Source organism: Eulemur rufifrons, chromosome 15, assembly GCF_041146395.1.
Source record: "Eulemur rufifrons isolate Redbay chromosome 15, OSU_ERuf_1, whole genome shotgun sequence".
Classification (NCBI taxonomy): domain Eukaryota; kingdom Metazoa; phylum Chordata; class Mammalia; order Primates; family Lemuridae; genus Eulemur; species Eulemur rufifrons.
Window position 1 is genome coordinate 6,671,232 of NC_090997.1, and position 23,538 is coordinate 6,694,769.

General features: G+C 52.7%; 1 protein-coding gene across 2 annotated transcripts in view; it reads right to left on the minus strand.

Moving 5' to 3' along the window:
- The window catches only part of CPNE5 (copine 5), an 85,829-nt gene that overhangs the window by 45,299 nt on the left and 16,992 nt on the right, over positions 1-23,538 (minus strand). For both annotated transcript variants that reach the window (XM_069487917.1, XM_069487916.1), the window contains exons 4-7: positions 5,451-5,554; positions 3,872-3,911; positions 3,588-3,664; positions 616-675 (exon numbers count right to left, since the gene is read on the minus strand). In XM_069487917.1, the coding sequence (XP_069344018.1) occupies positions 616-675; positions 3,588-3,664; positions 3,872-3,911; positions 5,451-5,554 (281 nt within the window). The remainder of the gene's footprint in view (positions 1-615; positions 676-3,587; positions 3,665-3,871; positions 3,912-5,450; positions 5,555-23,538) is intronic.

Consider the following 23,538-nt stretch of genomic DNA (forward strand, 5'->3'; position numbering starts at 1 on the left):
CCCAACAGGGAGGGAAGGAGAAGAGGGGTGGGGAGGCTCTGCACGAGGCCAGCCAAGACCCATGGCCAAGGGTGGGGCGCGAGGATGGCCCACTGCAGCCGGTGAGCAAATGCAAAAAGGGGCGACAGCTGGATCCACTCTGCGGTGAGGGGGAGGCTGGCGTCCAGCAGTGCAGACATGGAGGGGAGCAGGGCTGAGGAGAGGAGGGGAGGAGAGGGAGACAGAAAGGGGTGGGGGTGGGAGTGGAAGAAACCAGGCCAGGGAGAGAGGAAGGGAGTGGAGAGTGCCCAGCCCCGCTGATTCCCAGGGAAGAGCCCCTGCCTCTAAGCCCCACCCTGCTCCCTGAAGTCTTGCCAGCCACGGGGCCTTGGATGCTCAAGCTCTAGCCTGGGTGGGGGAGGGGCCAGCTGCAGGGTGGGGGGGCCTCTGTCCAGGTCCAAAGTGCCTGGGCCCCTAAGGGAGGGACCTCCAGAGGGACCCAGGACCCTCTGTGTCCCCCTAACCAGAGCTGAATTCACAGTGATGGGAGCAGGGACGGGGCCCAGACTCAGGGGCTCTTTGCAGAGCTGGGTGAACGTCTGAGGACTCCAAGGCCAGAGATGTCTGGTGACCTACCCGTTGGACACAGCTGGCATGGGTTTGCCCGTCCTGGAATTCAGGCTGAAGGCGCCTATCCTGTGGAGAGAGAGGAAGAGAGAGCATGCCATCAGCCCCTACCCCATCCACAGAGGCCGGAGCACTTGGCACCAGATTCTTGGAGGTAAGTTTCTGTTCTGAAGGCCCTTAACACAGGACCAAAAGCCGCAGGCCAGGGAAGGAGAAGTCTTTTTCTGGGCAAGTTACTCTACTTCAATGGTTTTCAAAGTGGGATGTGCGGCTAGCAGCACCAGCATCCCGTGGGGATGTGTTAGAGACGTACATTCTCAGGCCCCGTCCAGCACCCACTGGATCGGAGACTCTAGGGAGCGCAGCCCAGTGAGTTGTGATCTAACTGCCCCCCGGGGATGCCGATGCCTGTGCAGTTTGAGAACCATCGCTCTACCTCTTCGCCCTTCAGCTGCAAAATGGGGAGATTCCTGAAAAAAATCACACGAGGTCATGGTAAGGGCTGAATTGTGTTTCCCCCAAAATTCATATGTTGACGTTTTGGCCCCCAGGACCTCACGGTATGACTGTATTTGGAGACAGGGTGTTTAAAGAGATAATTAAGGTAAAATGAGGCCCTGATCCAGTACGACGGGTATGTTCTTCTAAGAAGAGATCAAGACCCAGACAGCCCAAGGGGAGAGCATATGAAGATGCAGGGAGGAGAAAGAAGACAGCCAACCACGAGCCGAGGAGAGAGGCCTCAGGAAAAATCAGCCCTGCCAAAGTCTTCATCTTGGACTTCCAACCTGGAACTTCTCCAGAATTGCGAGAAAATAAATTTCTGTCATTTCAGCCACTAAGTCCCTGGTATTTGCTACAACAGCCCCAGCAAACTAATACGGATTTCACAGGCAAAACACTGACCCTCGCGTCTGGCCCAGAACAGACGCCAGTAAACAGGAGCTGTTCGCAGGGTTTGGGCAGGAGGACAACTAAGCTTGGCCACGTGAAACCTGCCGTGGCGGTGAAAGGTCCATCTCGCCACCCACGTCCCCGTCAACCTCTACGTTTTAGATCTCGCTTGTCCTTTAAGGCTTAGCTCAAAAGCCATCTCCCACAGGAAGTGTTCCTTAATCCCCATCCCCAGAAGATGTGCCCCTCCACCAAAGGGGGACCAGGTGACAGCAGGCAGGAAACAGATCCAAATGGCCAGTGGGCTTTTGACCCAGGCAGGTGGGAGCGGAGAAGCGGAGACACACCCACTGCTGGGGCATCTCCAGCCTGGCGATCCAGGGACAGCCACGGTGGGGGCGAGGGCTGGGCTGTGGGGTGGGCGCGGGAGGGGCTGTGGTGAAAATCAAATGCCACTGAGTGTGTGATACTCAGCACGTGGTTAACACTGAAACAGGCAAAGGGGGCAGATGTTCCCGCGCCCCCCACTCTCACTCTCGTGAGCCTCTTCCACGCTAGAGAAAGAATAGAAACTTACAAATCCAAATTGTTAGGGGTATGTCCAGGGACGGAGGGGCCTGGAAGAGCTGAATGTGAATTCTGTATTCTCTTTTTGAAAAGGACCCCAAATTCTATGAGCTTCAGAGCCCTCCAATGTGGGTACTCCCCTCAACAAATGGTGGCCGTCAACGTTTTCTGGGAACCCAGAGAGGAGACCTTTCTGGGGCCCTGAAGTCACCACACAGTTACTGAGGGTCACAGGCAAGGGCCTGGGAGGGAGACCCCACACAACACCCCCCCACACACACACACAAATGCCACATGCCACACACACACACACACACACACACCACACCACATACACACACACCACATACATACATGCCATACACACCCACCACACACCACACCACATACACTCATACTACACATACACCACCCCCCACACACATACCACACATATCACACACCACACATACACCATACCCCCAACACGAACCACACACACACCACACACCACACACCACACACATACCCCCCACCACACACCACAACCACCCCCCCCACACACATCACAACCCACACACATACCACAACCCCCACACACCACACACCACATATCCCACACACGCATCACAACCCACACACATACCACAAACCACACACACCACACATACCACATACTGCACACACATATCACACACACATACAACATAACACACATACCACACACACCCCCACACATACACCACACAATCACACACCACACGCACATCCCCCCCACATCCCACACACATCCCACACACCACACACACACCCCACACACACACTGCAGCTACTGACCATGGTGAGGGGACTGACGCCTAGCCCAGCCTGACCCCAACTTCCTGACTGCTCTGCCCTGTGGCCTGGACGCTGTCCCAGTCTGCAGGCCTCTCTTTCCTGGGCCCTGGGTCCCTGGTGCTTCCTGAGCAGTAGGTACAAGAGAAGTCACCCTCAACGCCTGGCCAAGACACCCTCAGGCCCCACTGCGAGAAGCCTTGGAGTCCTCATCCCAGAGCCTGCTCAGGGTAATGGCTTTCCCCTAAAGTCACCTTAAGGTCCCACAGTGCAGACTGTCAGGGGCAGGGTGGGATGGGGAGGGCCTCACTGTACACGGCTCTGGCCTACAAGCTGTGAATAATCTAAGGAATGTGCTATATGAGTAGAGCCCTGGGTTCAAATCCCAGCTCTCCTACCTCCTAGCTGTGTGGCTGTGGGCAAGTCGCTTCTCCTCTCTGGGCTAGTTTCTTCCCCCACACAATGACAAGGTTGGGTGGGAATGGACTAGTGTCTCAGGCCTTCCCAGGAGCATGGGGCTCTAATAACCCAGCCGGGGTCCTTCCTGTCAGGGCAGGGCCCCTGGGGTCTCCTTATTCCTAGTTGATCTGCAAATGCCCGTCACAACTGCTCTGCCCCCACCCTGAGCCAGCCTTCAGCAGGGCAGGCCGGAAGTGGGCCCATCACTGGGGAAGCCACCCAGACAGGCCGTATCCCTCCACACTCACGTGAGGGGCTTCTCCAGGCGGCTCCCAGGGGACCCCACAATCTCTCCAAGGGTGCAGAAGGCCTGGCCCAGGAAATCCTGCAATCCAGGGGACAGAAAAGGCCAGCGTCACCCATTCTGCCCTGAGTTAGCCCACCTCCCCCATCGCCCGGCCCCAGGAAGCGTGAGGGCTCTGAAATGCCGGGGTGCGGCATCAGACACGTGCTCCGTCACAGTGAAGCCCAGGGCCGACCTAGAGGGTGGCGTTCGTTCAAGAAACTTTACGGAATTGCTGGCAGAACTCACATGTTTAGATAAATCAGGGCTCTTGGAGTCAACGTCGTATCTGCAGGAATACAGAGAGAGGTGAAGGGAGCTGCGGGCGGCCTATGCAACGCTGTCTGGGTCCTTGAGTTGAATTAGGGCCCTCGCTCCCCAAAACAGGCTCTAACATACTGGGCATTTCTACAAATAACGGCTGGAAGGCACAAAAGGAGACATCTGGGTGCTTGACATGTTCTGTCTCTTGACCTGGCTAATGGTTACATGGGTGTAAACAGATGTAAAAACGTTTTTCTCATGGAGTAGACTCTTAAGATTTATGCACTTTATTGTATATATGTTATACCTCATTACAATTTGAAAAAATAAAACAAATGAGCCCTGCCACCCTGGCTGGTTTACAGGCGGCTGAGCCACCTCCTTCACTCCCTGTTCCCATCATCCCAGCCAAGGCGCGGCTGCCATGGAGCCCAATACCTTTCCTTATCGCTTCACCTTACCCCGGCCTGCCCAGCTTGTCCTTGGGCCTGGTCACTCAAGAAGGAGGGAGACAGTAACACCTTCACCTTGGCTGGCTGTGGGCAGGCTGACCCTGCAGCTGGGCTCCTCCCCTCCCCCCCGCAGCCTGCTCACCTGGGGCCTGCTCACCTGGGGCCTGCTCACCTGGGGCCTGCTTCACCTGGGGCCTGCTCATCTGGGGCCTGCTTCACCTGGGGCCTGCTCACCTGGGGCCTGTTTCACCTGGGGCCTGTTCACCTGGGGCCTGCTTCACCTGCACCCTTCCTCTGGCATCCCCGGCAGCCATGCCAGGCCCACAGGGCTCCTGCTGAGGGGCAGTCATTCTCTTCCCACCCCACTGCCCTGAGCACTTTCCTGCTCCCAAATATCTCCAAGGTGACTTCTCTACAACGGGCTGCGCTGACTGTCCTCAGCCTCGGTTCCTCCCATCACTCCCTCCTGTCATTTCCTTCCATGGAATCTTTTCCTTTGCTCTCTCAGGCCCCAAAGCCCCTTCTTTCCCACTCTGCCCACCCTGCTCTGGGGCGCAGACCTTTCTAACTAGCCCATACCCCATAAAAACAACACCCCAAACTCCCCTCCTGTTCCCCAGGACCAAAATCTTGGGGAACCTGTAACACCAGGCCAGGGGCACTCCCTGCCTTCTGCTGGACACTAGATGCCTGAGCCCCATCGGCCAGGTTACTCCTGCAGCAGGGGACGCTGGGAGGCCCTCCTCAAAACACACTTTGACAGGAGAGGTCAGTGGATCCCTCCTGGTGACGGGCGGTGGGGGGAGAAAAGGGCTCACAGAGGTAGAGCTGAGACTTGGCCCCAGGATCTTCCCTCAGTGGACATTGCCCAAGGCCAGGCAGCTTGCCCAGTGCCCTCCTCCACCTACCTGGGACAGACTGGGGGGAGGTGCCTTTGCTCCATCTCCCGGTAAGGGTGGGGATGGACTTCAGCTAGTTGTCACTTTTATCCCAGGCTAACTGTATCTCAGCTCCTTCCACCTTCCCTAGTAGGGGAAACTCCCGCCTCAAGCACAGGGCCCACAGCCCCACCTCCCAGCACGGCTCCTCCCCCAGCTCCAGCTTCCACTTACAGGTCAAAGCGGAGGTTCTGCTTCTCCTCGAAGAAATAATCCACAATGAACTTGCGCACAAAGTCAGGATTGAGTGTGTTGTCGATGACTTCTGTGCGCCCAAACTGCAAGAGAAGATGGGGTGTGGCCCAGGCTGGGGGGGGGATGGGAGGGCACTGGGCTCAGAGCCCTGCGGCCTGGCTCCGGCAGGTGGAAGCCCTGCCTTTCTGGGTCCTGAGCCCTGCCCCCCAATGGAGGCTGGAGCTCCTCCATGTAACAATGGAATCCATGCACGGCGTGGTCCAGCCCGTGTCAGCTTTATCCTCCCTTTATCTACACTCCACTCGCTCCACTCGAGCTGCTGGTCTTGACGCCTGAGCGGGCCCTCACTTTCCTGCCTCACTGCCTCTGCCTATGCTAAGCCCTTCTCCACCACTGGCATGTCCTCCGTTCCTTCAAGGCCCATGATAAATGCCACCTCTTCCAGGAAACCTTCCTGATTCCTCCAATAGTCTTATTTCTCTGAACCTCCACTGAACTGGTGCTCACCACTATGACCACTGTTCTTCTCTGATTCCAAAATTAGGTGTGTGCTTGTCTGATGTCCCACAAGGGCATGGCAAGAGCAGAGGCAGGGACTGCTGGTGACAACCTCCTAAAAGATCCCCACTGTCAGGGTGGGAATGCGTAGAGTGGGCTGAGAGAGAATTTTTGACATAAAGATTAAGATAGGTTTTAAAGAAAGAAGTTTATTTTACTTTTTAAGAGAGGAGAGGGCACGGCATGAAAGACAGGAAGAAAAGGTGTCGCTCCCGAGAGTGAAGGGTTTGGGCCTTTTATTGGGGTTATAAGGGGTAAAAAAGGTAGTTATTGTTGTAAAGTGATAACTGTAAGGGCGGGTCACAGTTCAGTACCCTTCAAGGCTGTGAAAACAAACTCTTAAAGACAACAAGTTAAGCCTCAGGTGGTTAAGCAAACAAAGGGGCAGTTTTGTGCTGTGATATTTTTCTCCTTTTTTCTCTGTAACTAGTTCATCAGCAGTGCCATCCTTTCACCCACCTTTTCGATTCATCCCCTTGTGTAAGCACCTCCTCTTGAATGTGGGCTGGACCTAGGGACACACTTCTGGTGAACGGAACATTGCACAGGTCATAGGCTGTCACTTCCAAGATCATGTTATAAACAACTATGACTGCCATCTCGGGCGCCCTCTCTTGCCCTGTCTTGCTTGCCCACGTTGGCGAAGCCAGCCACCATGTCATGACCTGCCTCGTGGAGAGGTTGGCAAAGAAACGAGGGAGGCCTCAGGCCAACAGCCAGGGAGGAAGAGCGGCTGTCAGCCTGCCCGCCCACAAGAAATGGAATCCTGCCAACAACCACTGAGTGAGCTTGAAAGCAAATCGTGCCCACTTGAACCCTGGCTAACACCTTCACTGAGGCCTGTGAGAGACCCCGAGCCAGAGGACCCAGCAAAGCTGCACCCGGATTCCTGACTCTGCTGTTTAAAGGCTCAAGGCTAATTTGTTACTAAGCAGTGGCTAACTAATGCAGAGACTTAATCTTCTTGGTTTCCCTTGCAACAGATACTCTAGAATTTTATTCACAATAGGTACTAAATAACTGAATCCCGTTAAACTGCTCAAATTACTTTAGGCAAGTCACTCCTCATCTTTGGGCATCAGCATCATCTGGAAGACTTGTTAAAACACAGATTGTAGGCCTCACCCCCAGAGGTTCTGCTTCAGCAGGTCCAGAGTGGGGCCTGAGAATCTGCATTTTAAAAGTCCCCAGGTTGGCTGGGCACGGTGGCTCACGCCTGTAATCCTAGCACTCTGGGAGGCCGAGGCAGGAGGATCATTTGAGCTCAGGAGTTCGAGACCAGCCTGAGCAAGAGCGAGACCCTGTCTCTTCTAAAAATAGAAAAATTGGCTGACTGTGGTGGCGGCGCATGCCTGTAGTCCCAGCTACTCGGGAGGCTGAGTCAGGAGGATCGCTTGAGCCCAGGAGTTTGAGAATGCAGTGAGCTATGATGACATCACTGCACTCTACCCGGGGTGACTGAGTGAGACTCTGTCTCAAAAAATAAAAATAAATAAATAAATAAATAAGAGTCCCCAGGTGATGCTGCTGCTGCTGGTCCAGGGACCCCACTTTGAGCACCGCTGAATCAGACCGTGGTCCTCTGGGCTCCGAGTTCCCTGGAGGCTTCCCATGCCATGGAGGCGGGTGGAGTGGGTATAACTCCAGGCCAACAATTCCATCAAAACAGTTCTCTTTTGTATCTGTTCAATATACAGACATTTTTGGCAAGATTTTGTTTCAAAACAGGGATATGAAGCTAAAAGGTAAAGTACAAAACAATGCACCTACAACAGAATATTATTCAGCCTTAAAAAGGAAGGAAATCCTGACACACGCTACAACATGGATGAACCTCGAGGACATTGTGCTGTGTGAAATAAGCCAGTCACAACAGAACAGATAACATCTGAGTCCACTTGCACGAAGTATCTAAAGTAGCAAAATTCACAGAAGCAGAGAGTAGAATGGCGGCTACCAGGGGACAGCTGGAGGTGAAAAGGGGAGTTGTTTAATGAGTACAGAGTGTCAGTTTTGCAAGATGAAAAAGTTCTAGAGACCTGTTTTACAACAAAGCAAATATATTTATAACTCTACTGACCAGTGCACTTAAAAATGGTTACAATGGTAAATTTTATGTTATGTGGGTTTTTTTTTTAAACCATAATTTAAAAACAAAAAAGCAAACCCCACTGCACTGTATGCTCCATGAAGGCAGGGGCCCTGTTCATTATAATGTCCCCAGAGTCTCAAAATGAGTAAGACGGGCGGGTGCTAGACAAAACATTTTAAATAGATCGTTAATCTCTCTTAATACATTAGCATGCTTTTTTTTTTTTTTTTTGATTTGGGAAGTAATTGCCAAAATAAACAATTAGTCCTGAGTATCAGCCTTCCTTGAAGGGGCCCTGCAGTCCAGGAAAATGCCAGCACGCGGGCCCCTCCCACATGTGGTGGGCATCACCCTGGGTCCCTTTCTATCCTGAAGTAAGTTAGAACTTGCAAAGGGAACCTCCCACTCAGGCAGCATGGGGTCATCCAAGGAGCACTAGACCTGGAGTCTTCTCGTCCCTCACCTCTCGTCAAATTAACCTCTTGTTCCAGTCAATCCCATCTGCCAAACGCCTCACCTATCCGCACCTCCTCTGCTGTGGCCTCGGTCGGGCCTCATCACTTTCTCACCTCAACCACCGTGACAGCCTCCTAGTGGGTCCCCCATATGGGACAATTCCTAACGCTTGAGGCCTCAGAGCCCTGGAAGACCTGCTCTCGGGCTCCTCACCCCTCCCCGTGTACCCATCATCCCCTGCATCTCTAAGGCTGCACTTACCACGTCACCTGACACTGACCCACTGGGTCTCTTTCTACCCCTCTCGACTGTGAGCTTCCCAAGCAGCAGGAGAGCCCAAGGTCTCCGCATCTTTGCAGCCCAGGACCTGACACAGTGTTTAACAGTCACAGGCTCACAGTCGCGGATGGTAACAGCTAACGTTTATTGAGCACATACAATGCACAAGGAATGGTTTTAAACACTGCGTGCCGTACTACTATGCAATGCTTTTGTGTTAGGCTTTCCCATTTAACAGATGAGAAAATGGAAGCACAGAAAAATTTAATTTGTCCAAGGTCACGCGGCTAATAATCACCGACTTCAAGGCACAAGCCAGACACGGGCTCATGCTCTCTAAGCCGTGGTGTGCCATGCCTAAGATTAGGAGGGCAAGGACCGCCTGCTGCTTCTGCTCACTGCTACCGGTGATTGGTATACAGTAGGTACTCATGGATTGGTGAACGAATTGAGGCCGAGTGAGGAAATGGATGAATGGTTTTAAGTCCCAATTTCATCACAAGTTCACTGTGTGATTTGATCAGAGCCTTTCAGAGCCAGTTTTCCATCGGAAGACGGGGAATAATACTACTTGTCATCATTCAAAAGTCATCATTCAATTCAATTCAATTATTAAGTTAGCAGTTTTTAAGCACTTATTGTAGGCCGGGGCAGTGCGATTGGTACTGAGCTATAAAAATAAAAGAATATACACTGTACTTCAAGAATTCTCCATCACAGGTGGGAAGACTCATAAGCAAATAACTACACTATAGTGCTGTGGTCCCCAACCCCCGGGCCGCAGCCCAGTACCAGTCTGTGGCCTGCTGGGAACCGGGCTGCGTGGCTCCCTCCTGTCCCTCCACCGCCTCCTGTGGAAAAACTGTCTTCCACGTCAAAATGTCGGGCACTGCTGATACAGTGTGGTAACAGTGATAAAAGGGCTACATGCCAAGGTCTACGGCAGGGCCTCACCCTGACTGCATGTTAGAATCCCTGGGGAAGTGTGAAAGACATAGAAATGGACAAACAGGCAGATTACAGGGTGTCCTGTTTAACATACCGTCCAGGTATCTGATTCCATAGGCGTCCGAACCTTTTACTACCTTTGGGCTACTTCACAACTCTGTAAATTTTATACAGCACAGAGTGATGCAAATGAGATTCATATTAACACATAGAGACACAAAAGAATTTTGTGCAATGGAATACAATTGCTTATTACTCTGTGGCTATTGACCAATTTCGCATCTATTTGTAACTTCATTCCAGCATTCCTGATTGCCTATATGTGTGCGTTGTGTGAATTATTTGGGTTGATTGTAACATCTTCCTGATTTCCTCAATTAACAAGTTAAATCTTTGTCATGTATTCATTTTATATTTGTATGGGAGTTATGATTTTACCTTTAAAAAATATATATACTTTAACAGGTGCTTTTTAAAAATAGCCACACTCCAGCCCCACCACAGACCAATTAAATCCAAATCTCAGTGGGTAGGGCCCAAACAACTGTGCTTTTTTAAAGTTCCCTAGGTGATTCTAATGTGCAGATGGAGTTGAGAACCACAAATGAATGGGAATACAGAAGGAGGAAGAAAGAAAACTAACATTTACTGAGCCCCTACTGAATGCTCAGTCGATCAAATGGATCATTAAGTTATCTCATTAGACTCTACCAAAATCCTGTGAGTTACTGCTTATTGTGCAAGTGAGGAAACTGAGAATCAGAGAGGTTAAGTGACTTGTCCAAGGTCACACAGCTAGGCAGAGCCCGGATCTAAACTCAGGTGGGTAGAACTCCAAAGCCCGTTATATTTTTACTTCATCTAACTGCAAGGAATCATCAAGCACTATGAAAATCAAATAAAGATGAGGCTTACTCCACAAGCATTTGTGGAAGGCCCACTATGCACAAGGCAAATTGAGTAAGGCTGGGCTCCCGTCCCGCCCCCTGAATTTGACAGCAATCTTATGATGTATAGCCCTTGTTCCAAAAGGGTTCCTGCCTTCTCTTCCTCCACTTTAATTCTTAATACTTCCTGTCTTCAGACAAAAGAAAAATGTCTCCTAATAGCTTTTCTACAGAATATTCCAGGAAAGCACCCAGATTTGAGAGAATCCTCCCTGGGGGAAGGGGCCTACCTCCTCCCCCGTACACTGCCCTCCTCCTCTAACGCGGAAACCCCCCTGGCAGGATCCGCAATAACCCAGCCCAGGAGGAGAAGCGTGCTGTTGTGCAGCCACTCCCGGTGTAGACGCCAAGGAGAACACCCATTAGGGAAAATGACAAGGCTGCTTTCAAAATGGCACTTGAAGCTTGAGTAGAGGGGAATTCCCTAGAGATTGATCTCCGTCTGAGAAGAAAATGGAGTTCCCCTGGAAACAGGACAGGGCGGGGGGCTCCAGCGGCTCCCAGAGCAGGAGAGGGGGCAAGGCAGCCAGGCGGGCAGTGATGGATTACCAGGACTCAGAGGTAATTAACATGCGCATATCACAAACAAGCGGGCAATCCACAACCCTGGGACTCACTAAAGATGTTTTATAGCCTTCATTACTTGGACTAATAACAAAGGGGAAAAAAAAATGCTAAAACTTGGATTTTAAAATCTGAGAAGCCACCAGGTCCCTGTCAGGCCCAATTTACACGCTTATTAACGATGGCAGGAATGCAGCTCAACTGATGTTTTAAAAATAATCAATTTGGCTGCTGTATTTCATTCTACACAGACTTACAGACTTTTCAAGCCAGAAGGGACTTGGGGAGATGCGATATTAGCACCCAAGCACTGGGAACCACACGAAGGCTCGCAATCTAACTGCTGCGCGGCAAATCCTGCCCGGGGAGGAAGGGGAGGGTAGGTTAACCCCTCACCACCCATAATCCGGAGCCCAGCCAACACTGTTCACGCTGCCAGCGCCCCGGTGTGCCTGTCCACGCTTCCGGTCCATTCCGAACCCTGATGTCCACACTCCGAGTGCTGAGGACGCAGGCAAGGGGAGTCCTCACATTGCTCACAGTCTGGAACACAGGCCACCAAGCACAGATAAGCACAGGAATTCCGACTAACAAAGGCCGAGGAAAGCTCAGAAACCTGCAGGTGGAATGTGACGCAGAGAGCCCTAGAGAACTGCTAGAGAAGGTGGGCAAGTGAGGCCAGGGCAGGCTGGGGTGTGAAAACTGGGAAGGAGGCCGAGTGATCAGGGAGGTGACAGGGGACCTCCCTGACCCCAGGGGCTGGCACAGCTTCCTACGGGGGTAGGAGGAAAGAGAAAGTACAAATGAGATGGAAGCCAGGAAATTAGAGTATTTACCCTCTGAAGTGCTCTCTTCTTATCTCTGGCAACAAAAGCCAGAGGAAAATGTTCCTTATATGCCACAAAAGATGTTCCCCAGGCCTCCTAAAACCTCTGTGACTAAGCCCCAAGAATATCAATTAAGCAGCATTAATTACATGTCATCAATTCCAGTGAGACCCTCAAAGGGGAGGCAGACTTGAAACTTCTTTGAGGACTAAATTAGGTGACTCCCGGGGGCTCTGTTACTCACAGGGGTTGGGATTTACGGGGGCAGGTGGGCACCCTTGGTGGAGAGCCCAGGTCAGACAGGCAAGGGCTTCCTGCCCCATATCCTACTAGGCGGCCTCAGTCAAGACACGGGCCTCCCGGCCTGTGGGGGTCACGGGGCTGGCAATTAGGCCTGGACTGATTTGGAGGCTGGTGAGTCCCTGCTGCTGCCCCCCACCCCCACCCCCACCCCCAGCTCCAACCCCTGTCTTACAGCACATCGTTTCCCTTTGAACAGCAGCGCTCTGGTTTCCTTGCCCATGTGGCCAGTAGAGGCACTGGCAGATGGGAGATGGGAGAGAGAGGTTGGGGACCTCCCACTCCTGCCCAGCCTCAGCAACAACGCTTCCGGAAAGGGCCGCTTCCCTCCAGGACCACAGCTCCAGGCAGGCCCCCACCTCCCACTCACGGACAGCAGCACTGCCTGCTCCCAGCGGCCGCGAGCCCAGGTGGCAACAGCTCCCTGCTGTTGCTAGTCCCCCGGTGCTGCACTACCCCTTGTGGATTTCCCCAACCTCACTATACCTCTGGAGGAAATCCCTTCATTAAAATCCCTCCAGTTAAACCCTCTGAGTAGCGTTCTCTTTCCTGCTGGGACCCTGACTGATATACTTTCTCTCTCACAAACACGTTCACACACATACAATGTCCAACTCAATTGAACATAAATCAAGAACAGCCCCGCCTCCACCCTATTCTGCTCAGATTCCACTGTGTAACATTCACGCCACCAACCAAGTGCGTGACTCCCGCTCATGCAGCCAAGAGACCAATGTCCTGTGACAGCCCTCTGGGATGCAGGGTCTCAGCACTGCTGTCCCACCTAAGGGCCTCCGTGGTGACTCTCAGGGGCCAGGAACTCTCCCTAACCTCCTCCACATTGTAGAAAGTGGCCATCCAGCCACACAGGTGCCGTAGGGAAGGACAATTGCTAAATCAGAGTCAGGGCCTGAGGCTCCTAACCTGAGCTTTAAGTGGGATTGGGACCCCCTGAAATTGAATGCAAATGTCTGTCTGTACATGTCTGCATTTTCTGGGGAGGGGAGCCAGGGTTTTTATTACTCACTCAAAGAGAAGCATGTCTTCAAAAAGCTTTAAGAACCACTGATTCTAGCTTTGAAGGCAGATCTTAGGGTTTCACACGTAAAATAGTAAAGTGAAGTAGTTAATCGCACAGAGTCTGGGGCCAGGCTTCCTGGCTTTAAATTTTGACTCGATACTCATGGGCTGTGTGACCTTGGGCAAGTTCCTTTACCTCTCTGTGCTTCAGTTTCCTCTTCTGTGAAACGAGAATGACAATTTGTCCACACAGTCCAGGGCTACTGGAGGCTTAAATGATTTAATTTACACAATATACTTAGAAGACCACCTGGGACACAAAATGTGCTCTGTAAATTAGTGATCCTACACTCTGGTTCTTTCTAAATCCCTCACTCTGGCCCAGCCACCCAGGAAGTATGTATCTCCCAAATCTCTGAACTCAGCCTTATCTCTAAGATGCTCCCGGTCCTAACCGGGACATGTCCTGCTCAGCTCCTACTCTTTCCTGCTCGCCTTCCATGCCTGAGAAGGCGTCTGTCCTCCATCAAAGAAGTCCCCTGTGCTCGAGACAACCCCTGGGAGGATGTACTCCCCATTGCTAGAACAGTAAATCATTCCTTCCTCCAGGGGAAGGGTGGAAGGGAATGTGCAAGAAGCGCTATGCAGAGCGTCCGCTGTGGAGTTGGTCTTTAGTACTGATAGTCATGCTCCGGTAGCCCTACTGTGTGCCAGGCACTAAGCGTTCTCCATACATTAATTAGTTTAATCTTGATGAGGCAGTATCATCGAGTACTTGAATAGTACTTAGGGTGCAGTACTATTATTATTCTCCCATTTTACAGATAAGTAAACTAAGATAAGGCTCAAAGAGATTAAGGGACTTGCCCAAGGTCACACTTGCCCTACCACACAGGTGGTAGGAGCAGGATTTGAAGCCAGGCAGGCTGGTTCCAAATCAATAAGGAGTTGATATAGTCACTAACCAATAAGAGGTTAATACTGTGAGTGAGGCTGGAACTGCCTTCACTCCTGTAGCTCCCTAGCCCCTAGCCCAACTCTGAACTGCTTCAGTGCTTACTGTCCCTGCTACCTGGCTAACTCTTCCTGTGGGTCTGGGTGGTTCCATAGGTCAGGTCATACAGGTGAGTGTCCCTGACCTATACCTCTACCTGCCCCCAATCCCCACCTCCAGCCCCTATACACACATACACACACACACGCCCCAGTCCTGGGCCTTCCTGTGATTTCCATTAAAAACTGTTGATTAAGAAGTTGACATAGAGCTGGGTGCAGCAGCTCATACCCGTAGTCCCAGCTACATGGGAGGCTGAGGCAGGTGGATCACCTGAGCCCAGGAGTTCCAGGTTACAGTGAGCTGTGATCACACCACTGCATGCCAGCCTGGGTGACAGTGTGAGACCTTATCTCTCAAATAAAAGAAAACAAAAACAAAAATCCAAAACCAAAAAAGAAAAACTCAAGTTGATGCATGGGACCTGATTTCAGAGCTGGAAGGAACCAAATCCTCTCAATTAACCAGTGAGAAAACAAAGGCAGGGAAGGGTGGGGCTGGTATGTTCAGACCAGAGTCACACAGCCGGTTAGGAAACGGGCGTGACAGGAGCCCAGGGCAGGGGGCTCCCAGCCCTGCGCAGTGCCCGAGTCACCCAGAAGCCTGGTGCCGCCCCTCGTGCAGTTTCTTTCTTTTATCAAATTCTCCTCCTCCTTCCACTTTGTATCGTGACTTCTCATCTTCAAAACACTTCCACACATCCATGATCTCCTTTAACCCCCCAGTGACCCTGTGGAGATATTATCATCGTCCCCATTTTACAGATGAAGGGACGGAGCTCCGGGAAGCCAGTGGGGCCCTCCCAGAGGCGCCCAGCCGTGGGCAAGGGAGGGCAAGGGCCCAGGAGTGGCGAAGGCACAGCCCCTGCAGCGCTCGCGGGCCACCTGCCTCGATAACGAGTGGGTGGCTCTCTGCAAGCCTTCACAATCTTAAGGGCCCTTGATTTAGGCAGCTCTTGCCTTTTTACAAATTACAGCTGGATGGAGCTTCGGAGACATCCCCCAGCTGCAAAGCTCCGGTGGCTGTGCCGCGGGGACAGGAGGCTGGAGCTGACACAGTGCCCTCTACCTCGCAACCTGCTCACCCTTCCCAGCCATAGCTCCCCCCAGAATTTTCACATATTATTCATGGCTCCTTAATTGGAGATTCTAAAAGCCTTGCTGCAGAGCCCATCCCTGGCCCCTCATGAATCACGTTCACCAGGATTAAAATTAGAGGCCAGAAACCTACGTGACTCAAACAGAAACCGAGAAAGGGAATGCGCTTCCCAAGGTTGGCCTGGGAACAGGAGCCGGGTGGGCTCCCAGCCGCTGGGGAGAAGAATGGCCCAACATCTGGCACAGGAGTGGGGGCACGAAGGATCTGGCTTTGCCAGCCCTGCCACCGTCTCAGGTCTGGAAAGTTCTCTCAGGTTCTCTCACTGGAGGAGTCCAGAGTTCTGGGGTTACCCCCTCTTTGTACAGTGAGGGAAACCAGGCCCAGAGACAGCAAAGGGGCTTGCCTAAAGTCACTCAGCGTGAGCCATGATGTCTGCACCTTGTGTTTCTTTGGCCTGGTGACCTCCCAGACCGTTTCCTGTTTCGTTGAGGCCTCTAGGTGAGGAAGGGCAAGGTGGAGATGGGGGGCCTGAGTGAGGAGACCCCACGCTCTAAAGGCCTCCCTGGTTCTCAGCCTAGAAGCTCCCTATCTAGCCTCAGAAGCCAGCAGTGGGCTATGAAACTTTACCAAGCCTATAAAGACTCCCTGCCAAAAAGCTTAGTTCCTAATTAGCCATTGTTCCAGATAATCTGTTAAATCATCCCAGATCCTGAGGGAATGGCTCTTTTGCCAACAAGCCTGGCTGCCAAGCTGCCAGCAAAACACCTTCTACCACCCTATTTCCCCCACCCCAAGCCCCCAGCCCTGGGTCTGGCTGTAGGAGGTGGGTAGAAGCCTGAGCAAGCCCCACCCTCAGGGCAGCCAAGCATCATTGTCATCATCATCGAGGGCCCTGGGACCACCTGTCTTCCAGCTCACCCCAAAATATCTATAGCTCCTACCAAACGACATCACAATGTCTGAAACGACAGTCAGTGGTTCCTTCCTCCAGGTAAAGCACTGGTTTCTCACTTAGGCCTTCTTACAATAGCCTTTTCTGCACGCCAGGCACTTTCCATGAATTAGCTCATTTAATCCTCACAGCAGGCATGCGAGCCCAAGCACTTGCCCAAGACCCCCAGCTGGGCAGGTGGCAGGCCCATGTTTGGACTTGACTTTGGAGCTCATCCCCTCAACAGCTCAGCCACAACCGTCAAGTGCACCCGGACTCTAACACCAAAGGGTAAATAGATCCATCGGCCACCAAGGGACCTGGCCTAGGACCATGGTGTTTACTAGAAAAGCAAACTCCTTTCTTCAAATGAAACCTTGGGCTCGTGTCTAATGTATTCCATAGAAATAACGAACGTCTCTGCTTGAAGGAGGAAGGGGAGGCGGGGGCCACGCGCATATTCACAGTTGGTCCCTGAGCTACCATCAAATCCTGGGGACAGAAAAGTGCACTTTGAAAATCAGTGCTGCATCTCGCTCCCACTGTGACGGAGCACCCGGGCGCCTAAGCTGCGCGATGGCAGATGGCAGTTGATATTTCCTGGGCAGATGAGGGGACCAGGGATCTGGACTCAGAAAACCACACTCCCATCCCAGCTCTGCCGCTGCCCAGCTGGGCTCTGTGCCTCTGCTTCCCCGTCTGGGTACGGAGAGGGCCGAGGGGACAGTGGGGCGCTGCCGATGTGGAGACTTGCAGGGCAGCAGGCATGCCAGTCACCCTGTCATTGAAGGAGGGACAGGAAAGGGGACAGCCTCTTCACAGCTTGTCTGATGGCGCTGCACAGTAATATTTACAAGTACTGAGCCCAGGCAGGCATTGTGTTAAGTGATGCTGTCATTTGGTCCCCAGCACAGTCCAATGAGCAGGCATCGAGATCCCATTTAATGATGAGAAAAACCAAGGCTCAGAGAGGTTAAGGGAAGTGGCAAAGTCAGGATTTGAAGGGACATCTGTGACGGCATCTCACTGTGACAAAGCAGGCTTTAAAGCCCTGCCCCTGAGACTGTGAGTAGGTGCCCATGGACCCATCTGGTCCCCAAAGCAGAGCCTTGGTCCCGGACTGCCTGCTCCTGGTGACAGGGAGTCAGAGCCCCGAAAATTCAGGTGCATGATGAGAGCAAAGGCCACTAAAGGCTTCCCAGGGGATCCAAAGCTCAGGAGGGACCTCTCTACAGAGGCAGACTCCTCTGTACAAAAAGCAGAGAGTCTCAAAAGCCAACCCCAAGCCTGTCTTGGAGCCCCCTCTTAGAGAGGCGTGCCCCCTGCTATCAATGAAGGTCTATGTAGCATGACTGGGGCCAGGTCCCATGTTTGTCATCAGGGATCCCAAACTGGGCTCACAGCCTGGTGGGCAGAGGATCATTTCATTTCAGATTTAAACGCCTGGTGTTGGACAAACAGGATCCCCACTGTCCTTGCCCACCACGATCTCGATCCAAGACCCCCACAAGATTGCAAGTTGCCTTCCTGCTTCTGCCCTTTCCCCTGCAGCCCACTCTGCACACAGAGCTCTTTCTGCAGCCCAGGCTGCATCACTCCCCTGCTCAAAACCCTCAGATAGCTCCCCATCACACTTAGATCATATCCAAACTGTTTACGTGGCCCGCAAAGCCCTGCGGGATCTGCCCCTGCCGACTTCTGGGACCGCATTGTACATCGTCTTCATCGTTCACAGCACTCAGACTACACTGGCCTCCTTTTTGGTCCCTTAAATGCAGCAAGCTCCATGTCAAGGCCTTTGCACTTGCTGTTCCCTCTACCTGGAACACCCTCCTCCCAGACCGATACATGGTACCACTCAGGACTCAACTCCAGTGTCACCAGCATTGGTTTAGTTCACAAGGTCTCCAAGGATGGCCATTCCCACTGTGATGGAGCACCAGGTGTCTAAGCTGGGCAATGGCAGATTGCAGGTGATATTTCCAGGCATTTTCACAAGATTACCTTAATTAGTCCTCCCAAGAAGGTCTCCTGACCCCATTTTACAGATTAGTAAGCTGAGACTCAGAGAAGATAAATATCTCACCCAGTTCACACGGTTAGTAAAATATCAGAGCTGGGAATCCATTCCAAGGTTTTGGACATGAAGTACAGGGCCTCATCTGACAGGGTCTTTGACGGTTATTCATGATGTCCTTGGGGACCAGATGGGGAAATGTGGGAGGGATGGTAACTATAAAGTTACATAGAACATGGGTGGGTGAACAGCCCACCCCAAAGGTCAACTGAGAAACTGATGCCAACCTGGGAAACGGTCTCTAGTGAAGGACCACAGCACTCCATCCCCTTCCACCCCTTGTCACCTGTGTGGATGACAACTGCAGCTGACGCAGGACCAAGAGGCAGAATCAAGATGCTGAATGCACAATTGTAGTTCAACATGATCTTCATAAACCGTAACAACAGACTAAATCCAACAGATGACACATAATGAGAATAAATGTAAAATCACGACTTTAGCTTCAAAAACTCATTGCCAGGTCTGAGTTGGGGGAATCCTGTTTGGACAGCAACTCATGGAGGAAGACACACAAGTCCCCAAACTCAGTAGGAATTAAGTAAAAAACACCCACCAAAGGCCAGTGGAATTCCAGACAGCGCTGGCAGAGGTGGAATCCCGAGACAGACACGGGAGGCGCGGCCAGCAGGGGCAGCTAGGGCAGGGCGCCAGCCGTGGGGCTCTGGGCTGGAGAAGCAGATGGTGCAGGACACACCCTTTGGGAAGAACATTGACAGACAGACACATGTTGGGGGTGTGCTCGGAAAGGGACAGGAAACAATGATTTAAAAAGTCTCAGTTTCCTCCTCTGTGACATGGGCCAATAGTAATAATACCTTCTTCACAGGGTTGCTGTGAGGATGCATCAAATGCTTGCACAGTGCCTGGCGCATTATAAGCGTTTATTGTGTGCCATTATCGTTATTATTGTTGTTATTATTAGCTCCCTGAGTTGACAGTGAGCCCCTGTGGTTCTAGACGGTGTTTGGTCCTTCACAGGCCCAGCATTCATCCCCTGGCACACAGTAGGTGCCCGCTAGGTCTGAGTGTCTGTGCCCCTCCAAAATCCATATGTTGAAACCTTAATCCCCAGTGTGATGGGGGTGATTAGGTCATGGGAGCAGAGCCCTCATGAATGGATGAGTGTCCTTATAAAAGAGGACCGAGGGAGCTCATCTCTCCCTCCCACCAGCAAGCAGGATGGCGACTTCGCTAGACAGGCTGTGGGAATGGGCCCTCGCCAGACACAGAACCTGCTGGCTCCTAGATATTAGACTTCCCAGCCTCCAGAACTGTGTGAACTAAATTTCTGTAGCTTATCATTTTATTTTACCCAGTCCATGGCGTTTTTGTTATAGCAGCCTGAACAGACTGAGACAGCGCCCAGCACGGGCTCGTTGAAGCCAGGTAATGCAGAGACACATATCGAGTTGCCCCAAAGAAGATCATTCCGAATACTCAGAGATGAACCATCACTCCCAGATGGTGTAAAAATGTTAAACAGGCTGAGGTTGCTCAAAAATAGACTGAGCACTCTGGCAGGGACATGTGGGCGTGGTGCTGGGGCCACATGTGCTGCAGGTGGTGTGGGGCAATCCGCAGACACCCCGAGATTCTGTGATTCCCATCTCTTCCCTTCCGAGGATCCCTCAGCCAGGACGGCCACCTGGCGAGGGAGGGGCAGGGATCACTGCCCCCATTTGTCACATGGGGAACCAGGCGGGGCTCCCTATATGCCCTTCTTCCCAGCGCAGGCATTTCTGGGACTCTCCCCCCCAGGCCCTCCTGCCTTCCCCAGGACACGCAGAAGGCCTCGGCAGGCATTGATGCAAATAGTGCACGATTTTCCAGGCTAAAATTACATCTTGAGTCAATTTTCATAAAATGCGGTGACAGATTTAGGTGCTGGGAAGATGGAGCTTTCTCAGAAGGCATAAAATTGACCTAAACGGTTAAAACCAGCTGAAACCCAGCAGCCAGGGCCACGAGAGCAGCTTTCATCCTTCCGGGATAAGCTCATCTGCAGCCTCGTGCAAACCCACGTCTGGCCCCGCCTGGAGAAACTGCTGTGCCTGCACTTGACCCCCTGATCACAGCATTGTTATCTCTCGGCCAAGATTCTGGTAACGGAGAGGCGATTGGCTCCCGAAGGCAACGAACTAGCAGGTGGAGTGGTGGGAACTGGTTCCTATTTATTCGCAAGGGCGGTCTTCCCTGCCCGGGGTAGCTCCACAGAGACTGATCTGGATCTATCTATCTTTCTTTCTTTTCTTAGAGACAGGGTCTCACTATGTTGCCCAGGCTGGTCTCAAACCCCTGGCCTCAAGAGATCTTCCTGCCTCAGCCTTCCAAGTAGCTGGGATTTTTCTTTCAATTCTCCATTCCTGGTATTGTCCTCTGTGGGTCACACAGAATCAGGCAAGGAAGTGGGCCCCCTCCCGTCCCCCGTGTGTTTAAGTGCATCTTCCCCTCTCCAGAAATAGCTTGAAGCCCATGCCCTAGGGGCGGCCATGTGGCTGAGCTCTGCCACCTTCACCCCTAGAGGCTGGACATGGGTCCTGATCAGGTCTCGTAAACGGGGTCCATCTCCTTGATCTCTAGGAACCCTCATGCTCTGACATTCTGGCCTGTGACTACAGCTGTCAGCCTGACATCCACGAACTCCCTTCTGCCGGCTCTTCCTGTACCTTGCCAGCCTCACACTCTAAAAGCTAGCCATGCTCATCTGCTTGCTGTTCGGGCTGGACGGTCTCCATTTGCCCCTCTGGTTCCACCCCCAGCCTTGTGCACATACATTGCTCTGTGCCCAGGGAGGCTGACCCAAGTGGATTACATCAACGGTCCCCCGGCCACAGGTCTCCTGGTGAGGTTCCACCAGTGGGAGGCATCAGCAGGAGATCCGAGGGTGGGAAGAGAGTTAAGTTGCCTGGGTTGGCTGTGTCCCTTCACTGGGGCCCCTGCTTTTATCTGGAAGCCCCCTTGAGATTCCAGAAACCCCCTCGTCCCGTACCCAGGCCTGGAGTACTAATGGCTTCCCGCTATTACCCTCCATGATTCAACATCCCTCACTGGTTTCCTTAAATTCCACTCACCCCTTTATTACATCCCTCAGCAACGCAGGACCCAGGCTGGTCTGCTCCCCCAGCCTCCCTCTGTGCCTTTGCTTATGCCACCATTTTGCTACTGGGCCCTTGCGCTATGTCTCCAAGCTCCACTGAAACCCGGTTTGACTCAGCTCCTCCCAGCGGACACCCCTACCGCACTGGGGTCTAGCGCCCTGATCCCATAACCTGAGGCCGGTCCTGCCCCTCTCCGTAGAATGAAGAGGTCGAGCCAGATGATGCCTAAAGTTCCTTCTGACCCACAGACCCATGTTCTCCTCTGCCCCACCACGCACCCCTTAGGCAGATGCCTTGTGTTTAGATTCAAATTCCACTTCAAAAAATCCAAATGACCTGTCAAAACGCTTTAGCTGAATGTGGCCTTCTGGCTGTAACTCTCCCTTTCTTAAACTCCCATTTTATTCCAGCCTCACTTCCCTCCTCACCACTTCCTGTGAGGGCTGTTCACACACACGCATCGTCCCTTCCAGGCTGCAGATCCCCTAGTTCCGACTCACACTTTCGGGGAAGCTCTGTTCCTCTGACCCATCTCCTTTTTTTCCCCAGCCGCTGATACATTGCCCGGCACTTCATAAATGCTCACAGTTGCAAATACTGACTGATGTAGGGGAGTGACCGGCAAGGCCCCCAGAACACTTCGGATGACGCCTTACAAAGAGTGATGTCCACTGAGCACCCGGTGCTCCGGGCACTTCACCTCCATCATTATGTGCACCCGCAGGCCTATAAGGTAGGACTGAGCCCAGACGCCAGGTGTGGACACAGGTGCAGAGAGGTCGCGTAGCTTGCTCTAGGCCCCAGCTCCAGAGAGGGCTGGAGCCAGGAGCCATGCACAGGTGTACCCACACCAAGCCCACCACCGTCCCTCCGCTCCGCCCTGCTGGTGCATTCCGCAACAAGATGTGACTCGGACAATCGGGGGCCCTGAACCAAACGGAGACGAGTGTCAGTTACAGAATGTAATCAGCGGCTCGCGGAGCAGTGCCCCTCTGAAGAGGCCCTTCCAGACTTCCCTTAATGAATCACTGAGACATCAGCACATTCCTGGTTTCTGTGAAGCGCAGCCAAAAGGCCTCAAAAGTAATTAGTTCGCTTAAGTAGGCTAAACGTTCCCCTAGCAATCTGCTTTATGCGTTAATTGTTTTAGAGTCTTGGAGAGGGTGAAGAAGTAAACTTTCGCCCAGCCCCTGTGGAAATATTCTCACATTTTATAGATGAAATTCACCCCCTTCAGCTTCTCGGTCCCACCAAGTCAGGGGTGGTGGGGGTGGAGCAGGGCGGAGGTGTCCCAGCCCGTCCACCCACCAGGCAGGGAGGTTCCTTAACGAAGTCTGAGTCACCTGGGAGGGCCTCCCCGCCAGCCGGCTTCCGGCATTGGTCATTTTGTGCACTGTGTCCCTTCCTTCCCCTTTCCCTGGACCCTGGGGACAGGCCTATGTCCTTCCGCTCTTGACAGCTGCCTCTGCCCTCCCAGCCACTGGGGTGTCCCTCTCTTGGAGATGCCACAGCTCCCTCCCAGGGTGGGTGGAGATGGGCATGGGGTGGCGCTGCCAAGGCCAACAGGGCCACAGCCTCCGGAAAACCCCTTCTGGTCCCACTATTGTACCTTTTCTGATCGCCAGGCCCACGTTCAATCTCTCGGCAGCTCGGGCAGCTCTGAAGGCCACGGACAGCACTTCAGCTCCGAGGCCCAGCGGGCTCACCCCACGTCCCCACCACGGAAGGGAATAACAATCTTCCCCCCAGACTTCAGCTTTCTCCTTGCTCAGCCAGAACCTCTTCTCCCCGAGAAAGGAGAGACAGCTTTTGTTG